This window comes from Aquarana catesbeiana, linkage group LG09 (genome assembly GCF_042186555.1).
Source record: "Aquarana catesbeiana isolate 2022-GZ linkage group LG09, ASM4218655v1, whole genome shotgun sequence".
NCBI lineage: Eukaryota > Metazoa > Chordata > Amphibia > Anura > Ranidae > Aquarana > Aquarana catesbeiana.
Genome location: NC_133332.1, coordinates 48,334,608 through 48,356,505, shown reverse-complemented (window position 1 = coordinate 48,356,505; position 21,898 = coordinate 48,334,608). Strand labels below are relative to the sequence as shown.

At 45.6% G+C, this 21,898-nt stretch overlaps 1 protein-coding gene across 1 annotated transcript in view; it reads left to right on the top strand.

Annotated features, from left to right (window-relative positions):
- The first annotated feature begins 5,211 nt into the window (after positions 1–5,211).
- LOC141107597 (complement factor B-like) overlaps positions 5,212–21,898 on the top strand; it is a 126,732-nt gene continuing 110,045 nt past the window's right edge. The window contains exon 1 of the mRNA XM_073598447.1: positions 5,212–5,367. Coding sequence (XP_073454548.1) covers positions 5,304–5,367 — 64 coding nt within the window. The 5' untranslated portion in view covers positions 5,212–5,303. The remainder of the gene's footprint in view (positions 5,368–21,898) is intronic.

The following is a 21,898-nucleotide window of genomic DNA, read 5'->3' as shown; positions in this document are numbered from 1 at the left end:
CAGCTGGCTTCCCACTGCCCATGTGTGAGCCATGCTGCGCTTTGTGAATGGGTCAGCAGTCTTCTGGGACCTGTGAAGTGTCCCAGAAGGCTGCGGGGGAAGGAGATGGGGCCAACATCTGCTCAGATCGCCAGAGTGCTAGAATAACAGGGTGTACTGTTGTTAGAATGGTTTTGAAAATTTGTGATGATTTGACAATACTGAACCTTAGATTTGCTGTATAATCATGCATGTTGTAACCTCTATGGAACAGACATCTGTTTGTATTTTGCTTTATGTTCCCAATAAACTTAGTTTTTTTAGATATTTTTTTTTTATCTAAGCTACTTACAGCTAACCTATAACCACACTTTGTACACCAGGGGGTGCTAAAAGTACTTTCATTCTTGATCCCTTTTTGCTTTCCTGCTGTATTATTGTCTCTTTTCTTTTGTAATAGTTTTTTTTTCCTGTAAATATTTTATTTGCACCTTCTTACATTTTTTTTTCTTATTAAATGATATTTGATAATTCTAAAAAATATTTTGAATGCACTAAGTCAAAACGTAAAGAATTGCTGTCTCTTTGGAAAACTGATACTATTTTGTAAATCTCTGAAATATTCCTGTCTGTCATGACAGCGTGTATTAAAAGCCATAATCGGTATTGCAGATATTGGAAAGGTTGATGTTTCCGATACGTGTCAATCACTCTTATTCTGAAGGCACCTACACGTAGTAGATTTGTGGACATTTTTTGTGCAAGGTGAGAGCTGAGAGGGTCACGTATTGGTGGCAGCATTGTAAGATCTGATCAATTGTTCTTACATATTGGTGGCAGCACGGTGGGATCTGACACTGCGTTTGTCATAGGGAGAAACTTGCATTATGGAAATCTATGGCCTGGTCATGATGTATGGCAAGGAAAGAGTTAAAGTGATTGTAAAGGATTGTTTTTTATTTTTTAAAAATAACAAACATATCATACTTACCTCCACTTTGAAGCTCGTTTTGCACAGAGTGGCGGTGGACATCCTCTTCTGGGCTCACCTGGCAGCTCTTGCGGCTCCTCCCTGCATCAGATAACCCCCTAGGAGAAGCGCGCTCCCGAGTCTAGCATTTGGGTCCACAGACCCGAATGCTGGACTCGGCCCCGCCCCCTGGTGTCTGCATCATTGCATTTGATTGACAGCAGCAGGAGCCAATGGCTGCGCTGATATCAATCTATTCAATCAAGAGCCGAGAACCCAGTGAAGAGAGGGACAGCGTGCCCCTGCCGAGAAGATGAAGGGGCTCAGGTACAGGGCCGGACTGGCCTACCGGGATACCGGGAGATTTCCCGGTAGGCCGCCTGAGTTGCGGCTGCAGTGCTCCCCTCCTGCTCCTGTGTGTCACGGAGCTGGCTGGATATGTGTTCGGCGGCCGCGCTGTAACACGGTCCCGCCCCCCTAGACCGGCTTGTGTGATAGTGGATAGAATCAGTGTTCCGCCTATCACACGAGCCGGTCTAGGGGGGTGGGACCATGTTACAGCGCGGCCGCCGAACACATATCCAGCCAGCTCCGTGACACACAGGAGCAGGAGAGAGGGATCCAGTAGATGGCCGCCCGTACAGTCCGCCCTGTGTGCCTGTATAGGAGGATCGGCGGGGGGGCGCATATAGAGGAAATTAGCTTTCTATATTCCTCCATGCAGCCGCTGAATACTTGCAGGAGGGAGAGGAGGAGAATCAAGCATTCAGCGGCTGCATGGAGGAATATAGAAAGCTAATTTCCTCTATATGCGCCCCCCCGCCGATCCTCCTATCCAACTTCTTTTACTGCCCCCCCCCCCCAGTTCTCCTTGTGCTCCCTGGCTCCCCCCCATGCTCTCCTCCCCTCACCACACTCTCCAGCCCCCCCCCTCACAGTTGTCTCCACCCGTGTTTTTTCTGCACCCCCTGCTCTCCAGCTCTCCCCATTCTACTCTAGCCACCATCCCAGTGCTCTTCACTCCCCCAGTGCTCTCCACCCATGTTCTTTCTCCCCCCCCAGTGCTCTTCAGCTCTCCCCATCACTCTCCAGCCCCCACCCCAGTGCTCTCCGCCCCCCACAGTGCTCTCCAGCCCCCCATTCTCCACACCTCTGTTTTTGGTCCCCCCTGGTGCTCTCAAGCTCCACCCATCGCTCTCCAGCCCCCCCCCCCGTGCTCTTTGCCCCCGTGCTCTCCACCCCTGTTTTTTTTTGGCTCCCCCTCCAGTGCTCTCAAGCTTCCCCCCCAGCACTCTCCTCTCCCCACCCCTGTACTCTCCACTCCCCCCTGCATTTTGCCCCCACCCATGTGCTCTCCAACCCCCGCCAGTGCTCTCCAGTCTCCCGTGCTTTCCACCCCTGTTCTTTCTGGCCTCCACTGGTGCTTTCAAGCTCCCCCCATTGCTCTCCACTCCCCCCTGCTCTTTGTACCCCCCAGTGCTCTCCACCCCTGTTTTTCTGCCCCTCCCCCACTGGTGCTTTCAAGCTCCCCCCATTGCTCTCCACTCCCCCCTGCTCTTTGTATCCCCCAGTGCTCTCCACCCCTGTTTTTCTGCCCCTCCCCCAGTGCTCTTCGCCACCCCACACTCTTAGCCCCCACAGTGCTCTCCACCTCTGTTCTTTTTGGACCCCCAGTGCTCTCAAGTCCCCCCCCCAGCGCTCTCCGCTCCCCATCCCTGTGATCTCCACTCCCCCCTGCTCTTTGCCCCCACCCATGTGCTCTCCAACCCCGCCAGTACTCTCTGCTCCCCCTTCTTTCCAGCTCCCACCCAGTGCTCTCCACTTCCCCAGGACCAGAGGACAGGCTGACTGGGGCCGGAAAATGAGGATGGCTGAAGGTGCAGGTGGCCAGGGACCACTCCATCTCACAGCAAACAGATCCTCTGGAAGGAGCACTGTCCCCATCCAAAACGAGAACAGACCCTGCCTGCTGTTGGCAATCATGGATATCCTGCTGGCATGCAAGGTACCGTACCGAGCATCAACAACACACCTTCCCACAGACAGGGACTGCTGACTGGGCCATGGGGCACAGGAGGGGCTGCAATGATGGGCACAGTGAAGCTGCATTCCTGGGCACAGTGAGACTGCATTTGATGGGCACAGTGAGACTGCATTTGATGGGCACAGTGAGGCTGCATTGATGGGCACAGTGAGGCTGCATTGATGGGCACAGTGAGGCTGCATTGATGGGCACAGTGAGGCTGCATTGATGGGCACAGTGAGGCTGCATTTGATTGGTACTGATGAGGCTGCATTTGATGGGCTCTGGTGAGGCTGCATTTGATGGGCACTGGTGAGGCTGCATTGAGCTCCTGTATCATGTCTGCAGTCTCTGACCATCTCCTGTATCATGTCTGCAGTCTCTGAGGGAGTCTGCAGAGGAGTCAAGAGTGGGAGCACCACCGGGACGGTGCACCTGAGAGGAGGTCAGTGACAGCACCGCTAGGCCAGTCTGAAGGGGGGGTCACTGATGTAAGGGGGGAGTGAATACGATAATGTAAGGGGGCACCGATATAAAGCACAGCCTTATATCAGTAACCCACCCCCCCTTACCTTAGTGTATTCTTTCTGCGGAAGGTGGTTCCCCCCCCCTCCCACGTTCTGAGTTCCTGGGGTCCCCCTTGATGATTGATCACTTACCACTTTTACCTGGAATTTGCTTATATATATATATATATATATATATATATATATATATATATATATATATAAAGCCCTATGTGATTTCATATCTGTCTTATCTATATATAATACACTCTTCAAATGTGCATTTTATGGATTTCCCTTTCATGAACAAGAAATCAATGACGTTATGCTGTTGCGGTGGTATAATAATGCTGTGGGGCTGGTATGAAATTTTTTCCAGGGCTGGATGTTATTCCCAGTCCGGCCCTGCTCAGGTAAGTAAAACAGGGGGCTGGGGGGCCGGTGATTGCCAGGTGTTTTTTCACTTTAATGCATAAGATGCATTAAGGTGAAAAAACACGAGGGTTTACAACCTTTTTAAGTGAGAGCATGCATGAGGTCTGCACTAGGTGCTCGGTGGGACCCCATTCTGTTACTGGGAGTCAGGTAACAGAGGTACGGTGGACTGGTGGAGTGGGTGCAGGCTCAGCACGTCCCTTCATTACCCCCACTACCTTAATGTTAATTTTTTCACATGACCGCAGTCCACGCCTGGTCCTGGGCATTGATGAAAGGTACACCAACGTGCATGGGCGCAGATAACTCCGCCCCTCCAATAAATGCAACACACCACCATACCTCCCAATATTTTGAAATGGGAATGAGGGACACCTACTAGCAAATGTATGTAGGTATAGGACACGCCCCCTGCCACACCCCCTTAAAGGAGAGAAAAAAGGTTAAGTAAATCCACAAGGGGCTATTTTTTTACCACTACTATTCCTTTTTATCGGCTTTTAAAATGTAAAAATGCAGCAATTTAGAGATTAGATGAAAGGTTTAGCACTGAGAAACACTTTTTGAAAGATAAAAAGTGCATTTTATACACAACTATATAGATCAGACCAAAATGAGGGACAAATGAAGGGGAAAGAGGGACAGAGGGACATTGCTTCATATCAGGGACAGTCCCTCCAAATCAGGGACAGTTGGGAGCTATGCACACCACTGTGAACTGCTTCTATTCACATACCTTATTTTTCACAGGTCCTAGCATTGGCATGTGTTGAATGGACCATTAGGGCTCATTTACATTCATAACAGCCCTAGCTGCCCCTCTGACAAGTGATTCGCAGTGGATTACTTTTTAGAGGGTGGCTGGGAGACAACATGTTGCCTCGTCAGTGCCTGTTTTAACCCTGAAAAGCCTGCATTACCCTGGTGCAACCACGCGTAAAGCAGTCAGACACTACTCACTTTAATGGGTTGCATTCAGTGGTGGTACTGCCCACCATGCGTGATAGGGGATATGATTTTGTTGATTGACACTACTGGTATTCCTGTTAAAAGATGGTGAAAAATTCCTCCTGTCAGTGTCTGTGTCGTTTCTGGGAAAAATGGAGGACCATTTACAACCATCCAGTTTGCCAGTGGGGAAGGTTGAGGTGTCTTAACTACTGTAGAAAGCTGAGCGATTACCATTGAATGACATTCTGAATAATTATATCTCAGTCTGTCTATAATTGCGTAATCTCATCTCCTGCCAGTAAACAGTTCCTGGGAAAGCAGCCTATTTCCTCATCGTGTACCTTTTCCCCCGCAGTTCATGTGCTCATGACCCCCTTATATAAGCACGCAGGAGCTGGAGAGGATTACAAAAGGACATTACGGCAGAGGGACAGACACCATGCAGCAAAGGTCCTGTGCAGCTTGCAGGATGATCCTTCTTCTTCTAGTCAGCCATATAGCAAGTAAGTCATGGAGAGGTGTGCATGCAATGACTGTATAGCTTGTGATATCACAAACCTTTAACAAAACAAGTCCCCATCCAGGCCTGCTGCCATTTTACTAGTCAACTGACTATACAACAGTTTTCATTTTTGGAACGTTTGTTTAATTTTCTAATAGTGGAGTCAAATCTGCGTTCACTTTCAACCGTAGTGATGAGACATTCAAAGGGGCAGGGATGGAAAATCTTACCGAAACAAACAAGAGAAATTCTAACTGTGAATGTACTTTTCTTTTGGGAAAAATAGCACATATTGTAATAAAAACTATTGAACGTGTCTGGGATTCCATTCAAATAGCAGGTCTAGATGAAATTTTAAGGGCTTTCAAATGAAATTAGATGACTCAATATCAACTAGGATGTTCTGTTGAATAATTTTTCTGTGAAAGTTTGAACGAAATCTAACCACCTATGGCCAGCTTTAGGAACACGCTTAAAAGATCAGGCTTCCTTGCTGGGAACAGAGAGGCTGAAAAAGACAGTTTGCCCGCTCTATGTCAGACAAACTGCCACCATAACCTCCTAGGAGTGCCATTCGATGAGTGTAGACCAGTGCCAGATTAAAGTCTGGAGATCGGGCTCAGGTAAGTATGGAGAAGATGAGGGGAGAGCTGCACACTAAAGGTTTTTTTACCTTTATGCATAGACTGCATGAAGTTGAAACACCTTCAGCCTTTAGAACCACTTGAAGTATTATCACAAGTCACTGAGGAATTTTCTTTGGAAGAACTATGTATAGATCGATCCATCGTTTAAGGATTGAATCTTTTTTATGTGTAAAATTTGATCACATTGATTTATTGCACTCGTATATTTATAGCACCATCCATCCTTGAATTTTCTTTGGAAGCACTATATATAGATCAATCGTTTAAGGATTGAATCTTTTTATGTGTAAAATTTGTTTACAATGATTTATTGGACTGGAATATATATGGCACAATCCAGCCTTGAATTTTCTTTGGAAGCACTATATATAGATCAATCGATCGATCATTTTAAGGATTGCATTTTTTTATGTGTAAAATTTGTTCACATTGATTTATTGCACTGGAATATTTATAGCACATATCTAAATATTCTATATTTTTATATATTCTTTTGTATTTTCACCATATGAATTGGAATTGTTTTATATTCATTGTGTTATATTGCAGCAGATTAATTTACGTAGTGGGACACAACGTGTATTTATTTTTGCACTTTATGGACTGATAGCAGGTTTGAATATTTAGTTTGCAGTATTATGTAGAGATATTTACACCACGCAGCACAATATTTATATCTAATTGTTTGATTTAAACACAACATATGGGAGTGTGACTGGTGTCAGCAGCTGAAAGGCATTATTACATTTCTTTGCATTAACAGGATGCTTCTTTCAAGGCTTTCAGCCTAATATATTATTGGTAGCTCGCAAGATTTTTATTTATCACTTGAAGTTGTTATTGGGTACAATACATTATTACAGTATTTTCTCTTTAGAATTTTCAATGTCAAATTTAAAAAAGTGCAGCCAAAGTTCGTTCTGCACTCTTGTGACCCGTTTTCAGGCAACAGCGAGCTGAGGCCCCGCTGTCGGCTGATGTCACAGAGCCAATCTTGGCTAGGGAAAGATTGCGACCATATGATCAGGATTCACCCAGAATCCATCACCTGTACCTGACTCAGGCTCTCAGCAAACTGCTGAGAGCCTGAGCCAGCTGCTCCCGCCCCCTTCACAGCCCAGCGCTCCAGTGAGCACGGGGAGAGGGGGTGGAGCACTGAAAACGGAGTGATCAGCGGTCTTTGATTGCTGAGTTCTAAATCTTAGAGCAGGCGGGGGACAGATGCAGCAACAGATGAATGCTACATCCACCTAGGTAAGTATGATTCTTAAAATAAAAAAAGAAATTCCAAACTTCTCTTTTACATTGAGTTGATAAATTTGTTCTATCTTTTGTAAACAATTTATGAAAGCTTTAATGTCATTTTCTTTCAAGAACAAATCAATCTTCTTTTGATCTGTTGTCGCGGGGCCCTTAAATGGTGCGGGGCCCATAAACTAAACTGTATCTGAGCATCACAAACTGAAAACGCCATTTAATCCTTTTTTTTAATATTCAAATCAAACTCACCCATCCATCCATGTCTCCATGATTTATTTTGTTGAGAAATCCCTTTGAAAAACACGCCCCTAGCTTTTCTGGCCATGGTCATCTTGAGTAAGGGCAGATGATTCATGTAGAATTTACTTCCTGGAATTCATCTGTCCTTAGCTCAGGTATGCATGCAGGAGGGAGTGCTTGGCTGAGAAAGCTCCTCCTCCTCTACGCCTGATGAAGGAAAAAAAAATAGAGATGCACCGAAATTTTGGCAGTCGAAATATATTGTCCGAAAATTGTGTTTTCGCCATTTTGTTGACAGAGGAAAAAGGTGCCCATAATGGCACCAAAAACACGCATGAGTTTGCTGCATTTTTACATCAATTTCAATGAGATTTTACCACAATTTTACTGTGCTTATGGTGCGTTTTTCATAGGTCATGTGACATAAAAAATGTAACATGGGTGAGTTATTGATGCGTTCTTGCTTCATTTTCAATGCATTTCAACGGGGAGGTGCGTTTTTCTTAACTGATCAAAACTGCAGCAAGCATGATTTTTAATACCACAACGGAAGCGCAAGGGAGCAGTGTGAGGACATGCATAGAATTTAAAGCGATGCATTTTTCTTGAGTTTTTCTTGTGCTAAAGGTGCCAATAATGACAATACATTCATATTCATTTAAATTTATGATATTAATTAAAAGTTGAATATAATACAATTATATATAAAAATATATATTTTTTTAAAAAACTGTAATTTTCAATTTCGATCAAGTGCATCCTAATTTTTCGGTTTCGGCACCAAAATTTCTATTCTGTGCACCTCTAGAAGAAAAAAAATGCCCATGAGGATTCACAAGGTGATCCTGGAAGTTTTAAGGCCTCATGCACATGGACGTTTTAAAAAACATGCTGTAAAGCTAGGTCCGACGCCTGGTAAAATCAGCGTTAAAAAATGCGATTTTTACCGCATTTTGCATTAGCGTTTTTGAGCATTTTTTAGCGTTAGCGTTAAGTAGCGTTTTTAAAGAAAAACACATCTCTCAGCTATATGCACTCCCTTCGGAGCAAAAAACACTGGAGCTCAAAAACACCACATCAGCGTTTTTGTGCGTTTTTGCTCGTTTCGCGTTTTTACAGCTCTAGCTCCATGTCACGGAACGCACTGGTCCTGGGTTTTTTTTTACAGCTTAAAAACTCCTATGCCATTTGCAGCTCAAAAACGCCTAGGTGGGCATGAAGCCATAGACTAACATAGACTAACATAGACAGGCGTTTTTTTCCCTGCCACATCAGTGCTCATCAGTTCTACATCAGTGCTCATCCATGCCTCATCCGTGCCCACCCATGCCTCACTCATGAACATCCAGGCCACATCAGTGCTCACCTGTGCCACATCAGTGCTTATCCATGCCTCATCAATGCCACATCAGTACACATCCATGCCACATTAGTGCTCATCTATGCCATATCAGTACTCATCCGTGCCACATCCATGCCACATCAGTACTCATCCGTGCCACATCAGTACTCATCCGTGCCACATCCACGCCACATCAGTGCTCATCCGTGCCATATCCCTGCCACATCAGTGCTCATCCGTGCCACATCAGTGCTCTTCCATGCCTCATCCGTGCCCACCCATGCCTCATTCATGAGCATCCATGCCACATCAGTGCTCATCCGTGCCACATCAGTGCTCATCCGTGTCACATCAGTGCTCATCTTTGCCTCATCAATGCCACATCAGTGCACATCCATGCCACATCAGTACTCATCCGTGCCACATAAGTGCTCATTCATGCCACATCCATGCCACATCAGTGCTCATCTATGCCACATCAGTGCTCATCAATGCCACATCCATGCCACATCAGTGCTCATCCATGCCATATCCCTACCACATCAGTGCTCATCCGTGCCACATCAGTGCTCATCCATGCAACATCAGTTGTCAAACTGCGCCATCTTCTCCAACCCACAACCAGGCACACATGGCAGCACTTCCTTATCCTCCTCTGCAGAGCGGGGGCTCCTCTCCCTGCCAATGGATTGGTGCATATACTTTCTGGAAACTTCAGCGCCCACCCTTTTGCTTCTGCAGCATGCCAAATCTGTAATGGAGTCTGTTTTAACCCTAGCAGCACTGGTGGGAAGTGTCGAAAGACCAGGCTGGTACTCTCCCATGAGACTTGTTGGTTCTTCCCCACATTGTTAGAATGCATGATAACACAGTCTATAAGAAGTAAAGATGTTACTTGCCACTTTCCCACGGAGCCAGACGAAATCCCGATGAAGCTGTAGCCCGTTGCTATGAGCAACTGCTGCAAAGATAACGCCTTTGCCCCACGTTGGGCGCCAAATGTAGTGAGGTCCCAGGGCCCCTTGGGCCTGATGGTGACCTCCAGAGTTAGGGACATCTGACATCCTTCTATGTAGAGTGGGTTACAAGGCATGGTGGGTGTAGTGCAAGGTAGATGGGCGCTAGCTTGGCACTCACAGATACTCCTTAAGGGTTACCCCACTGGCCTGCTCAGTCCCTGGCTTGACACACAAGGCTGCTCTGCAAGCGTCACCTCCACTGGCTGGGTCCCTGGCTTGACACCTGCTGAAGTTTCCTAATTCTTCACTGTCTTCGGTTGGTGAGAATAATGCTCTGGTACTTGCTTCAGCTACTCACTGTGGTCCCTAGTAATAAGGTGGATGGTCCATTAGTGGAGACAGCTTCCCCTCTACCTCTGACCATGACAGGTTCTCCGGCTGGCAGAACCATCACAGAACCCAGCGCATTGATGTCAGTGCATAGTCCTCAGCATTGGTGTCACTGGTTGCAATAATAGCCCTCAGCATTGGTGTCAGCGACAGCAGCCATAGCCACCGCATTTGTGTCAGTGGCGGCAATAATAGCTCCCAGCATCAGTGTCAGTGTCTGCTGTAGCAGCCCCCAACATTGGTGTCAGTGGCGGAAATAATAGCCCCCAGCATTGGTGTCAGTGACAACAGTCATAGCCCCCACATTTGTGTCAGTGCCTGCAATAATAGCCCTCTGCATTGGTGTCAGTGGTGGCAACTATAGTCCCCCAGCATTGATGTCAGTGTCTGTAATAATAGCCCCCAGCATTGGTGTCAGTGTATGCAGATACAGCCATTGGTGTCAGTGATAGCTCCGGGATAGCTCCGCTCGGGGCTACGAGTGAAACCGAAAGTAAACGAGAGCCGCCGGAAAGAGCCGAGGACCGGCTCTGTGTATTTCGGCGCCGGCGGCGCCATTTTCAAATCGCAGTCGGCGATTTTGAAGCCCAGCAAGCAGGGACAGGGGATCGAAGGCTGCACTGGGGCAAGGCTGCACTGGGGAAGGCTGCACTGGGGCAAGGCTGCACTGGGGCAAGGCTGCACTGGGGCAGGCTGCACTGGGGCAAGGCTGCACTGGGGAAGGCTGCACTGAGAAGGCTGCACTGAGATGGCTGCACTGACAAGGCTGCACTGGGGAAGGCTGCACTGACATGGCTGCACTGGGGCAAGGCTGCACTGAGAAGGCTGCAATGATGGGCATTTAAATGTAAGTTTTTTTCCCTTCAACTTCCCTCCTAAAGGTTTTTTTTTCCTTAAAATTCCCTCCTAAATTGGGGTGCGTGTTATACGCCGGTGCGTGTTATACGCCGATAAATACGGTATGTACAAAAATAAATATGTACAATTTTTGTCACGCATATCCACTGTACATTTCTAATATACAACCCTAACTACAGGTCCCTGCAGCTAGACATTTGAAACTCTGACTCACAAGTTTCTTTCCTCTGGAGCGATGGAGATGGACAGCCATCCCATCTCTGAAGGTCCTAAAAGAAGTCATAATGCATTACATCTTATACTTATATACTAACTGTACACTATACATTACTACTGGAAGAGGGTTATGATTCCTCCACCACATATATTTACCGCTTGCTATTATTCTGTCAGAAGGGAACTACTTAACCCTGAAACAGAACAATAACAAACATATATGAACAATTTGTAACCAGTCCTTCTTTTGCTCCTGATTGGAGGGGCCCCTCCTCGGACAACAGGATGCAAAGAGGTGGGCAGGGACAGTACACCCAAAGCGTCCATGTTCAACAGTCCTTCCATCAGGCACACTAGGTGGCAGGCAAAGGCTGTCCCTGCAAAAAGAAATGTCAAACAGGAAAACTACTCACAACCTTGCGACTTCCTGCAGTCCTTGTGGCTGCTTCTATGGTGGCTGCACGGCACAGCAGTCCTCCTCACATATAGAAGCGGGGGAACCGGCAACCTCCTCCTGCTATCCCCCTCCTCTCTGACAGAGACCGAGTGACTCCTGGTAGGCCGACCCGCCCCCTAAAAACCAGGACTCGATCTTGATAGATGGTACTGCCCAGCTTCCATTCCACCCGAATGTCCATGAACCGGGCCCAGACATCACTTTCTGGCACCCGCAAGGGCTTTGGGATCTGATGTCCACCAACGGGTGTCTCCTGGCAGTCTGGAACTGTCAGGGGAGCTGTCTCCTGCTGATGGTACTATTTGATCCTTGGGCCACAGTACTGGCGTCCAGCAGCGGGTGGTTCCTGGCAGTGTGGAGCCAACATCATCTCCTGAGCCTGATTGCAGAAGATGTGTATAAATACCCAGCCACACACACATAGTTGCCTTGGTATCTTCCTTGCGCCCTGACCTGAACCTGAGAGCTCTGTACTTGATCCTGTCTCTGAACCTAAACCCTGTACCCTGTACTTGAACCTGTCTCTCCTGTGTTCCTGTTACCCTTACCCTAGCCCTGCAGCCTTATCCATCCTCTCCTTGTCCTGTTTGTTCCCTGTCCCCATCTGCTGACCTTCCGTTGATGACCCTGGCCTGGCTACATTTCTGATTTCGGTATTCCCCATTATATATATATCTGTCTGATTATTCTTATTATTTGTGGGTCTCTGTTTGTGATTTGGTTGGTTGTGCACTGTATTATATTCGAGGTGGTTGTGTTTATATTGTTCAGTTATCTTTAATAAATCACTATATTCTCACTTATAAACGTTTGGTTTCCTCTGTTGCTGTCCACGCAGTTCTATCCCCTCTCTTTCTTCTATTTCTACCATATTCTGATTTATCTGCCTCTGTTAATAGACTATAATACCCTATTATCATTCTACATCTTTGGAATTTTAGAAATCACACCTTCCAGTATCTCCCGTGTACGCCATGGGGGGACTGCCTTCGGGGGGCCTCTTGCGTGCTGCTTTGTGTTCTGCTGGTTTCCATTGGTAAGCGGTGCTTGAGTCCATGGACTCCCAAAATCATGGACTGACACTGTATACAATCATGTTTTATTTGGTTCCTGAATTTTTCCAGTATGTCATGCTCTCAAATGTCATTGACGGTTTCATATCTTCCCGGTTGAACGATCTTCACCGCTAGCTTCTGTTGAAAGGTGGGATGGGAGGCCAACACCACCTTTCCATAGGACCTCTGTCCAAGTTCTTCATGGATGGTAAAATCTTCCATTGAAAATACACATGGCTTCTCCTCCATGCTAGATAGGACCGGTGGAAATGTCGCATAGACTGTGCGCTCAATTTCATTGGCGGTTGGGTCGTTTTTTGCTTCTGGGGAGAAAAAATAAAGCAATTATTTTTATTCCTGCTATTTACACATCATTTATTGATGCTACATAGAACCGGTGGACATATAAAATGGTTGTAAAGCTCAGACACGAAATATGTATAAAGTACATCCTTCTATACTTTCTATCCAAAGCACTGAGTGTGATTTCTTTCTGCTGCCTGGTCCCTCTGTTATCTACAGGACTCACTTCTGACAGCTTTTCCTGATACCAAGAGAAATATGATGGCTAGAGAGGAGAGCTCCAGCACACCACCTGTGATTGACAACAACAGCTGTGCTTGTTCTCCTTGTAGTGTGAGGAGGAGGGGGGGGGTTGTCCCTTCCCTCCAATCAGGGATCAGCGTTCTTCTCTCTGAACCATGCAGTGTGTACATTTAGATCCCCGACCCCGGCTTTGTGCTGCTGAGAGATACCAACAGATTTTGTGTACATTCTGAGGTATACAAGCCAGTAGAGCACAAATGACCGCAGATAAACAGGTACAATTTATGTAGAAGAATTTGTTTCATCTCTGTGGATCACCTGAGGCCAGTCACTTGGGTGTATGGAGGGTGTACAATTACTTTAATTGGGTTTCCTTTTACACATGTAATTGAATGTGATTGGTGTTGTGGAAATGATCTGGTGTCACTCGTCTCTCTTTATGGGAATTCTATACATGGACAATGAGGGAGTTCTAGGCCCCGGGAGTCCATTTTCAGTGCTCGGCTTTCTGTGCCAGGATTAGTGTAAGTGCTTCTAATTCACCCCGAATAACCATATTTATACTTGGTGGCCAGATGAAGGCTCGTTAGCCGAAACATGTTGAGTGGACCCCTTACGATCACCGCGACTGATATATTTTGAGCTGTTTACGATCTCCTATCATGTGAGTGTCCCTTTTTATTATTTTAATGAATGAATGTTTTTTTAAAAGATATCATGCCATGTGAGCTTTATTTCTCTCGTGGTATCTAAAAACATCCGGTTGGCCTGTTGAAACGTCTGGACGGTCGAAGCTGTGACGAGATCCTTCCCCCCCCCCCCCCATTTGAAGCTGAGGATACCTGATGATCCATCTCGCCAGCCCTGGCGGGTAAATAAGCTTTCTGAGACTTGTAAGACGTATGTCTTCTCAAGTCACCTGTTTCCGGTAAGCCTCCTCTGATGCTCCGGTGATGGTCTTGTCACATATTTAGACGTTTCATTCATTTGGTGTTCTACTTTTTCATCTACCAGAAGCTTTCCATTGTTGTTTTCATCAGTTAACCCTCAGAGACTTTTGGTGGTGGTTTTTGATTTTTACTAGGAACACAATTTCCAACATCTATGGACTTTTTTGGTTGATTTTTTACCTATTTACAATTTGGTTCTGTTTACTATATTGTTTTTCACTGGTTTATCACAATCACTACATTTTACATGTTATTGTGTAACACTTAGTGCACTTTTGATTGTATTTAGTTACTCATATGGAATTTGAATTATTTTAGCCCATTTGCTGGCCATTCAGAGATAGCTCGAGCCTAGTTCACTGTTTTTTCACTTCTTAATATTTACACACACAGCGCTACACTATATATTTTCTATCAAATACTTTGTGGCCACCAAGAGATAGAAATCCTAATGTGATCTCTGACTGCGCTGAGATCTTGGTGATAAAAAACACCGATCTGCTACATTACATATGCAGGCTGTGCTTCCTCCTTAGTATGTTTGTGATTTACTCTTCCTCCCTCTCATTGCAATCCCATCATTTTGTTTAACCTAATAATCATTCCAATATTCTATATTGGTTTTATCTCAGCTGTTGTACAACAAGGGTGCCACCTGAACTCTAATGATGCTCTATAGACAGAAATATATATAGTGCACTCATCAAAACTTTGTAATTGAACAATACAGAGTGGGGGGTCCGCAGGAGAAGGGGGATGAGTCCTGTGGGCAGTTATGTTCTGCACACTATATGATGAAATAGAAGGAATCTTCTCCTGAAGCCCCCATACAGAGCCCAGAACACGACTGGCCACATGACTACTCCCAGTGACAATGATGGGGATGGCAGTGATGGGGGCAGCAGCTTTGTCAGCCTGCCATGTGCAATCCTTTAGGCCCCTTTCACATGATCGGCCTACCCAGATCCGCTTGTCCGTTTTTCAGGCGGATCCGAGCGGGGACACCTATTGACTTCCATGGGCAGGCGCATGTCATCTGATTCGATAAGATCCGCTCAAAACAGATGGATGGCGATACGTTCGCCGTCCATCCAGCGGATTGGATGAAAACTATTTTCATCCGATCTCCCCATAGAGAACAGCGGGGCTCTGCCAGGTCCGTCACTACACAGTGGGTGAAGACGGACCTGTCTTCCGCCTGCTCAGTGGGGATCAACGGAGCGATCCCCCGCTGAGCTAGCAGAGTCCATCCAGCGTATCCGCCCCATGTGAAAGGGGCCCAAGGCTCCATCACATCTATGCATGCTGCTTTTGAGCATTTCTGCTGTGCTTTTTGCTGTGCTTTCTGCATTTTTTACCGTGATTTTACTGCGATTTGCATTTTATTTTATTTTTGGGGGGGGGGGGTTTGTTGTTGGGCAGATTTAAAAATGCAAAACACAAATCGTGGCAAAATTGCGGTAAAGACGCTCTACGTGCTTTTCTGCTGCTTTTCCATTGAAATCTATTGAAGCAAAAAAAAAAAGCAACAAAGCACAGTTTTGCGTTTAAAAAAGTCCCTGACCCAAAAACACAAAGGCACAAAAATTAATTGATTAAAAAAAACAAAACAATTAGGTTAGCCCAATTTTTTTATATAATGTAAAAGATGATGTTACGCCAAGTAAATAATGATAGTTTTTTTTTTTTTATTTTCACTTTTCGATGCACATGCAATTTTATTATTTGGGGCTTATCTTAATATTTTTATGTAAAATCAGATGAATATCTGCGTTTGATCTGAGTACTTTATCACTATTTCACCTAATATCGCATATTGTCGCATATTACTGCATTTTTTTATATTATGAATAATTATTCATGCATATTTGTTTATTTTTGCTGCATAGCTTCTTGAATTAGTGCACTTTATAATTGTTTCACAACATTATAGCACATTGTTGCTTATTACTGCATTATTGTCTTTTTTTTTCTGCATAGCTCCTTGAATTAGCGCACCAATTTTATCATCATTATTTGTTTTAGGGCTGGTTCACACCACAAGAACACACTCTAGATCTGCTCCGGATGTGTTTCTGCACGCATGTTTTTAATGCGTTTTTGATGTGTTTCCAGATGTATTCTAGGTGCTTTTTTTTTTTTTTTTTTTTTTTCCTTTTTTTACACTATACTAGGGTCCAGTGCGTTTTTGATGCGTTCCGGTGCGTTTTTGGTGCTTTTTTGACGCATTTCTGGATGTATTCTAGATGCTTTTTTAGTTCTTTTTTCCTTTATTTTTACACTATACTATATATACTATACACTGGTCCAGTGCGTTTTTGATGCATTCTGGGGCATTTTTGGTGCATTTTTGATGCATTTCCGGATGTATTCTAGGTGATTTTTTTATTCTTTTTTTCTTTTTTTACTCTATACTATGGTGCAGTGCATTTTTGATGCGTATCAGTGCATTCTAGTATTTTTTGATGCGTTTTACAGAGTTCCAGTACAGTCCAGTGCAGGAAAAATGCAACATGTTCTACTTTTTTTTTCTGGAACTGAAAAGCCCTAGAACTGACTTCACTGGCGAGCTATGCCATTGGAAGCCATATAACCTGCTTTCCATGCGTTTTTGATGCAGAACAGAAACGCACTGGACTGCATGGGGTGTGAACTGGCCCTTAGAGTGTTGATGTCACTTGCTAATGGTTGCAGCTTTTTCATGTGTATTTCATATTTAATTTTCACGCTGAGTAAATAGATACCTAACATGTCAAGCTTTGAAATTGCGCACACTTGTGAAATGGCGACAAACTACAGTACTTAAAAATCTCCATAGGCGTTGCTTTAAAAATTTCTACAGGTTACTAGTTTAGATTTACAGAGGAAGTCCTGTGCTAGAATTATTGCTCTAACGATCGCGGCGATACTTCACATGTGTGATTTGAACACCCGTTTACATTTGCGGGCACGACTTACGTGTGCGTTCTCCTCTACGGGCGAGCACGGAGGGACGGGTAGCTTTAAAAAAAAAATTCTTATTTATTTATTTTACACTGTCTCTTCCAAAAAAAAAAAAAATTCTGATCATTTTTATTGCTGTCACAAGTAATGTAAACATCCCTTGTGACGGTAATAGTCAGTGTTAGGTACCCTTTATTGTGGGGAGCTGGGGTCTATAAGATCTCAAATCCCTCATTTGCACTTAAAAGTATTCAAAACGCCAAAATTTGCGTTTTGGAATACTAGGGATCTTTTTAAGTTGGCGCCATTGGCAGCCGAGTAAACTGGAAGTGATGCCATGACATCGCTTCTGGGTTAATAGATCAGAGACCCCATCGAAGCCGGTTCCGGCTTCATTCGGGTCTTCGGCCAGCCGGCGGACGCGTCGGCTGGTCGCCCGGGCCTCCCGGTGGGACAGGAGCCCGGGGGAGCCCCGGAAGGTGGTGACGGGGGGAACGTCCCCTCCAGCTACTTAGGATAACAGCCAAGCAGCTTTTAGCCACACCGATGACTAGGAAGCCAACCGCTGGCTCTAAAAAATGGTAGCTGCAGGCATCACTCCGGTATAACCCCTTTAAGCCAAGAACACCTATTTGCGTATGGTCGGTGTGAAGGGGTTAAGTTTCACAAACACATATCAGTTATTTAGGGGGAGGGAGTCCTATTTCTGGTCATATAGTAAATGTCCAGTACCAGCCTGTAATCCTTCTCCATTACCAAACCATTCCTCACCATACAGGGCTCTGATAGTTGGATTGACAATCACTCCACCATACAATGAATGTTATATCATTGTAGACAGACAGATGGGGCTTTCTTATGTAGCACTAACTCTCGGTGGAGCTGCTGGTTTAAAGTGGGCTTGTTACCTTCACTCTCGATACCTCTGTTTCACCGGCACCGGATCTAAGGTTCCGTTGAGTTTACCTCTGGACGATATAAGCAACAAACACTTGAGTAGATTCTCCAATGCTTTAATGAACAAATAAAGGAAGTAGCAGGAAAGAGGCAGAAGGAAAGCTGCAGGGAAGCTCAAATACCCTTCCTTAGTATTCTTCAGAACATTCTTAGTAATTGAACACGTTTAGTTGAATGCGCTCCCCTTGTGGGATTCAATCTTTGCCCGCCTGGATAGACCTCTCTCACTTGTCTAGCAGCCAGTACGCATTATGAACAAAAGTCTCTGCCACAGACTTGTTTGAAATAAAACCCGTACGATCCTCTGCCACAGGATGTATTGGTTTGCGATGAATGTCAGACAAAGTACTTGAACCTTTAAGCCAACCCGGCAGTACTATGCAGTAAGACTACTTCAGGATACGTCCTCCAACCGAGTCACCAGGCCCCTCTCCAGACCAGCACTCTGCATGATCCTTCCATGATGGGTCCTCCCCTGGGATCTTCTCGGTTGTCCAGCTTCTTCACTCAGGATAGACAGCTCAGGACCATTCCTCTGCTGCAGTGGTAGGCCCCAGACAGGCTTCTGGGCCCACCTACATGCCGCAGCGACGTGGACCTCCGGAATGGAGGACCACGAGGTGGTACTCTTAACGCATACCTGTCGGTCAGGAGGGCCAGCAGGTGGCTGAAAACTAACCCCTAAACATGCCGTCTGTCCCATAAATACCCTCTCCCAGAATGCAACCAGGAGGACCACCTCCACCGAGTTGTCCCCGGGACAGAGGAGCACCCATACGCTTTAGCACGTTGCTTTTCCAACACCAGCCCATGGCGACAACGACACCCACCGACACTGTGGAACTACACGCAACGTCAGCCAAGCTGGAACAGAGGCAAATATAACTTCCTATAATAAGTGACCCACTAGATTTACCTATCAGTGGTAGATTACAAAATCTATCAGCGCTACATACCCCCCCCCCACTACAATAGATGTTGTCCTCAACGTCTGTCACAAAAATAACTCCCAAGCCTGAGAGCAGGTATTTGAGCTTAAAACTTGGATTTAGGCAAAGAAGAAGGAAAGACAGTAGAAAGACATTATAAGATTAACATTTGTAAAACAATATGTTCACATCCGTAAACAAAACCATCCTATGACTGTACATTTCCTCGCTATCTATCTTAGCTGAAAAGCCTAACAGCTTGATAGGAGATCAAATGGTTCCTGAAAAGGAAAACATATTAAACACACATGCAACCTATACAGTTTCAGGAGCAAAGTTTCATTTAAACTCTCTTCCCATCATCTACATCAGAATAATCTTTAGGAGTCGTTCCCTATATATACATTTTTTTCTTAAATGAAAGAAATCTGGCTAGCAAAAAGAAGTCCTTGGATTTGAAACACCGAGATGAGTACTCAGATCTTGACCACGAAGATCTCTATATACTGACACTAACTAACTAACTATCCCAAAGTTCTTTTGTCCATAATTACCAATAAAACCGGGGATCTGGCAATATCAGTGTCTTTCCCAGTTTATCTACTGTAGTGATAAAATACACAACATCATCTTTTCCGGGTCTGCGAATGACCACTTTGTCAGCATGAATGTGCCGACCATAGTTCCAGTGCATAAAACATCCACTGAAGCGTTCATCCATAGCAACAGAACATCCAGTTTTCCGGAAAGGCTTAGGCACAGACAAATGGTCCCAAACAGCTTCACTGTACCAAAGCTCCCGGTTAGCTTCAATCACTTGCATTATGTCCTGAGGGACATAAGGGAACTCCAAACCATATTCTGTAGCTACATGCTTGTTCAACATTCTCTGCAAACGTGCAAGTTTCGGTAAGGATCTATTTTTTCTCATACCAGGAGGCACACATGAATCCATTGACTTGCTCACCATAGACCCAGCCGGTGTCCGAAGTGAACTAGCAACTTTTGACAATGTCTCATTTACAGTGCTGTGTGGCTCCACACAAGGTGACGTCTTCCCAGAACTCAGGGCTGTCCATTCAGGGAAAGTCATAGCAGAGGCGACATCCTCGCCTTGGGCCCATAACAGTTCCTGTGACATAGTCTCAAACAGGTCATCATCACCGGAGAGATCCGACATGGATTCTATCTCCAAATCTCCCAGCTCTTCTGCTGGCAGATATTTATTTACAGTCCCAGATACATTCCCCATTAATTGCTCACCCGTTTCTGTCGTGGACTTTGTTGGATCCGGTTCGGGTAGTCTCTGGGGTAGGCCTCGGCCACAGCCTCGGGAAGCCTTCACATATCCCACCTTCTTCTGGACAGGTATAACAGGGATAGGCGTAGTGGATGCGGAAATCAAAGCAATGTCCGCTGATGAATCGGTAACAACAGTGTCTCTCTCTGGAACATTCTTGGCAACAACAGGCAAAGTCACAGCCTGTCGTTCTCTTTCCGCAGCAGTAGCAGCTTCTACTGTGGCGACACCTGTAGCCCAGTCCATACGATAAGCACGGGGCGACATGGTAGGTTGCTCCACCACAAACAAGTATTCTCCACATTGCAGGCAGCGACCAAATGGACGGAGATGTACGGCCAGTCCTTCACATTTGTGGCAAATCATGCCCAGCCCTTCGATATCTCCGACGGTATAGAGAACAAGCCTCCCCTGCGGCTTCAGACGAATACCGGTATCTGTAAGCAGGGTTCCAGTCAGCACAGTACTCGACACAGTGCTCGTAGGCAACATTCTTGGTCCCATAATTTGCTGCATCGCTGGAAAAGACATGGCCACACTCTGATCTTCTCAGCACAATCACAAGGCCTCTCTTCTTCTCTGGCGCCAAAGACATACACGCGTCCCACGCGGTATCAAGTAGGGTAGGCTCCTCCCACTTGTTCTTCTGATCACATAGCTCCCGGGCTTTTACTGGCGCCCGCTGCCTACGCACTCAGAAATAAAGTCCTTCAACTTTTAAACTCTTCTTTTCCTGAGAAAATTACAAAGTCCAGCTCTCACCGTAAACTCCTGGTGAAACACTTCTCCAGGTTGCGAGAACTGACGGCTAACAAATCCCAGACGACGCCCCCACATGTAGCACTAACTCTCGATGGAGCTGCTGGTTTAAAGTGGGCTTGTTACCTTCACTCTCGATACCTCTGTTTCACCGGCACCGGGTCTAGGGTTCCATTGAGTTTACCTCTGGATGATATAAGCACCAAACACTTGAGTAGATTCTCCAATGCTTTAATGAACAAATAAAGGAAGTAGCAGGAAAGAGGCAGAAGGAAAGCTGCAGGGAAGCTCAAATACCCTTCCTTAGTATTCCTCAGAACATTCTTAGTAATTGAACACTTGTAGTTGAATGCGCTCCCGTTGTGGGATTCAATCTTTTCCCGCCTGGATAGACCTCTCTCACTTGTCTAGGAGCCAGTACGTAGCACGAACAAAAATCTCTGCCACAGACTTGTTTGAAATAAAACCCGTACGATCCTCTGCCACAGGATGTATTGGTTTGCGATGAATGTCAGACACAGTGCTTGAACCTTTAAGCCAACTCGGCAGTACTATGCAGTAATACTACTTTAGGATACGTCCTCCAACCGAGTCACCAGGCCCCTCTCCAGACCAGCACTCTGCATGATCCTTCCATGACGGGTCCTCCCCTGGGATCTTCTCGGTTGTCCAGCTTCTTCACTCAGTATAGACAGCTCAGGACCGTTCCTCTGCTGCAGTGGTA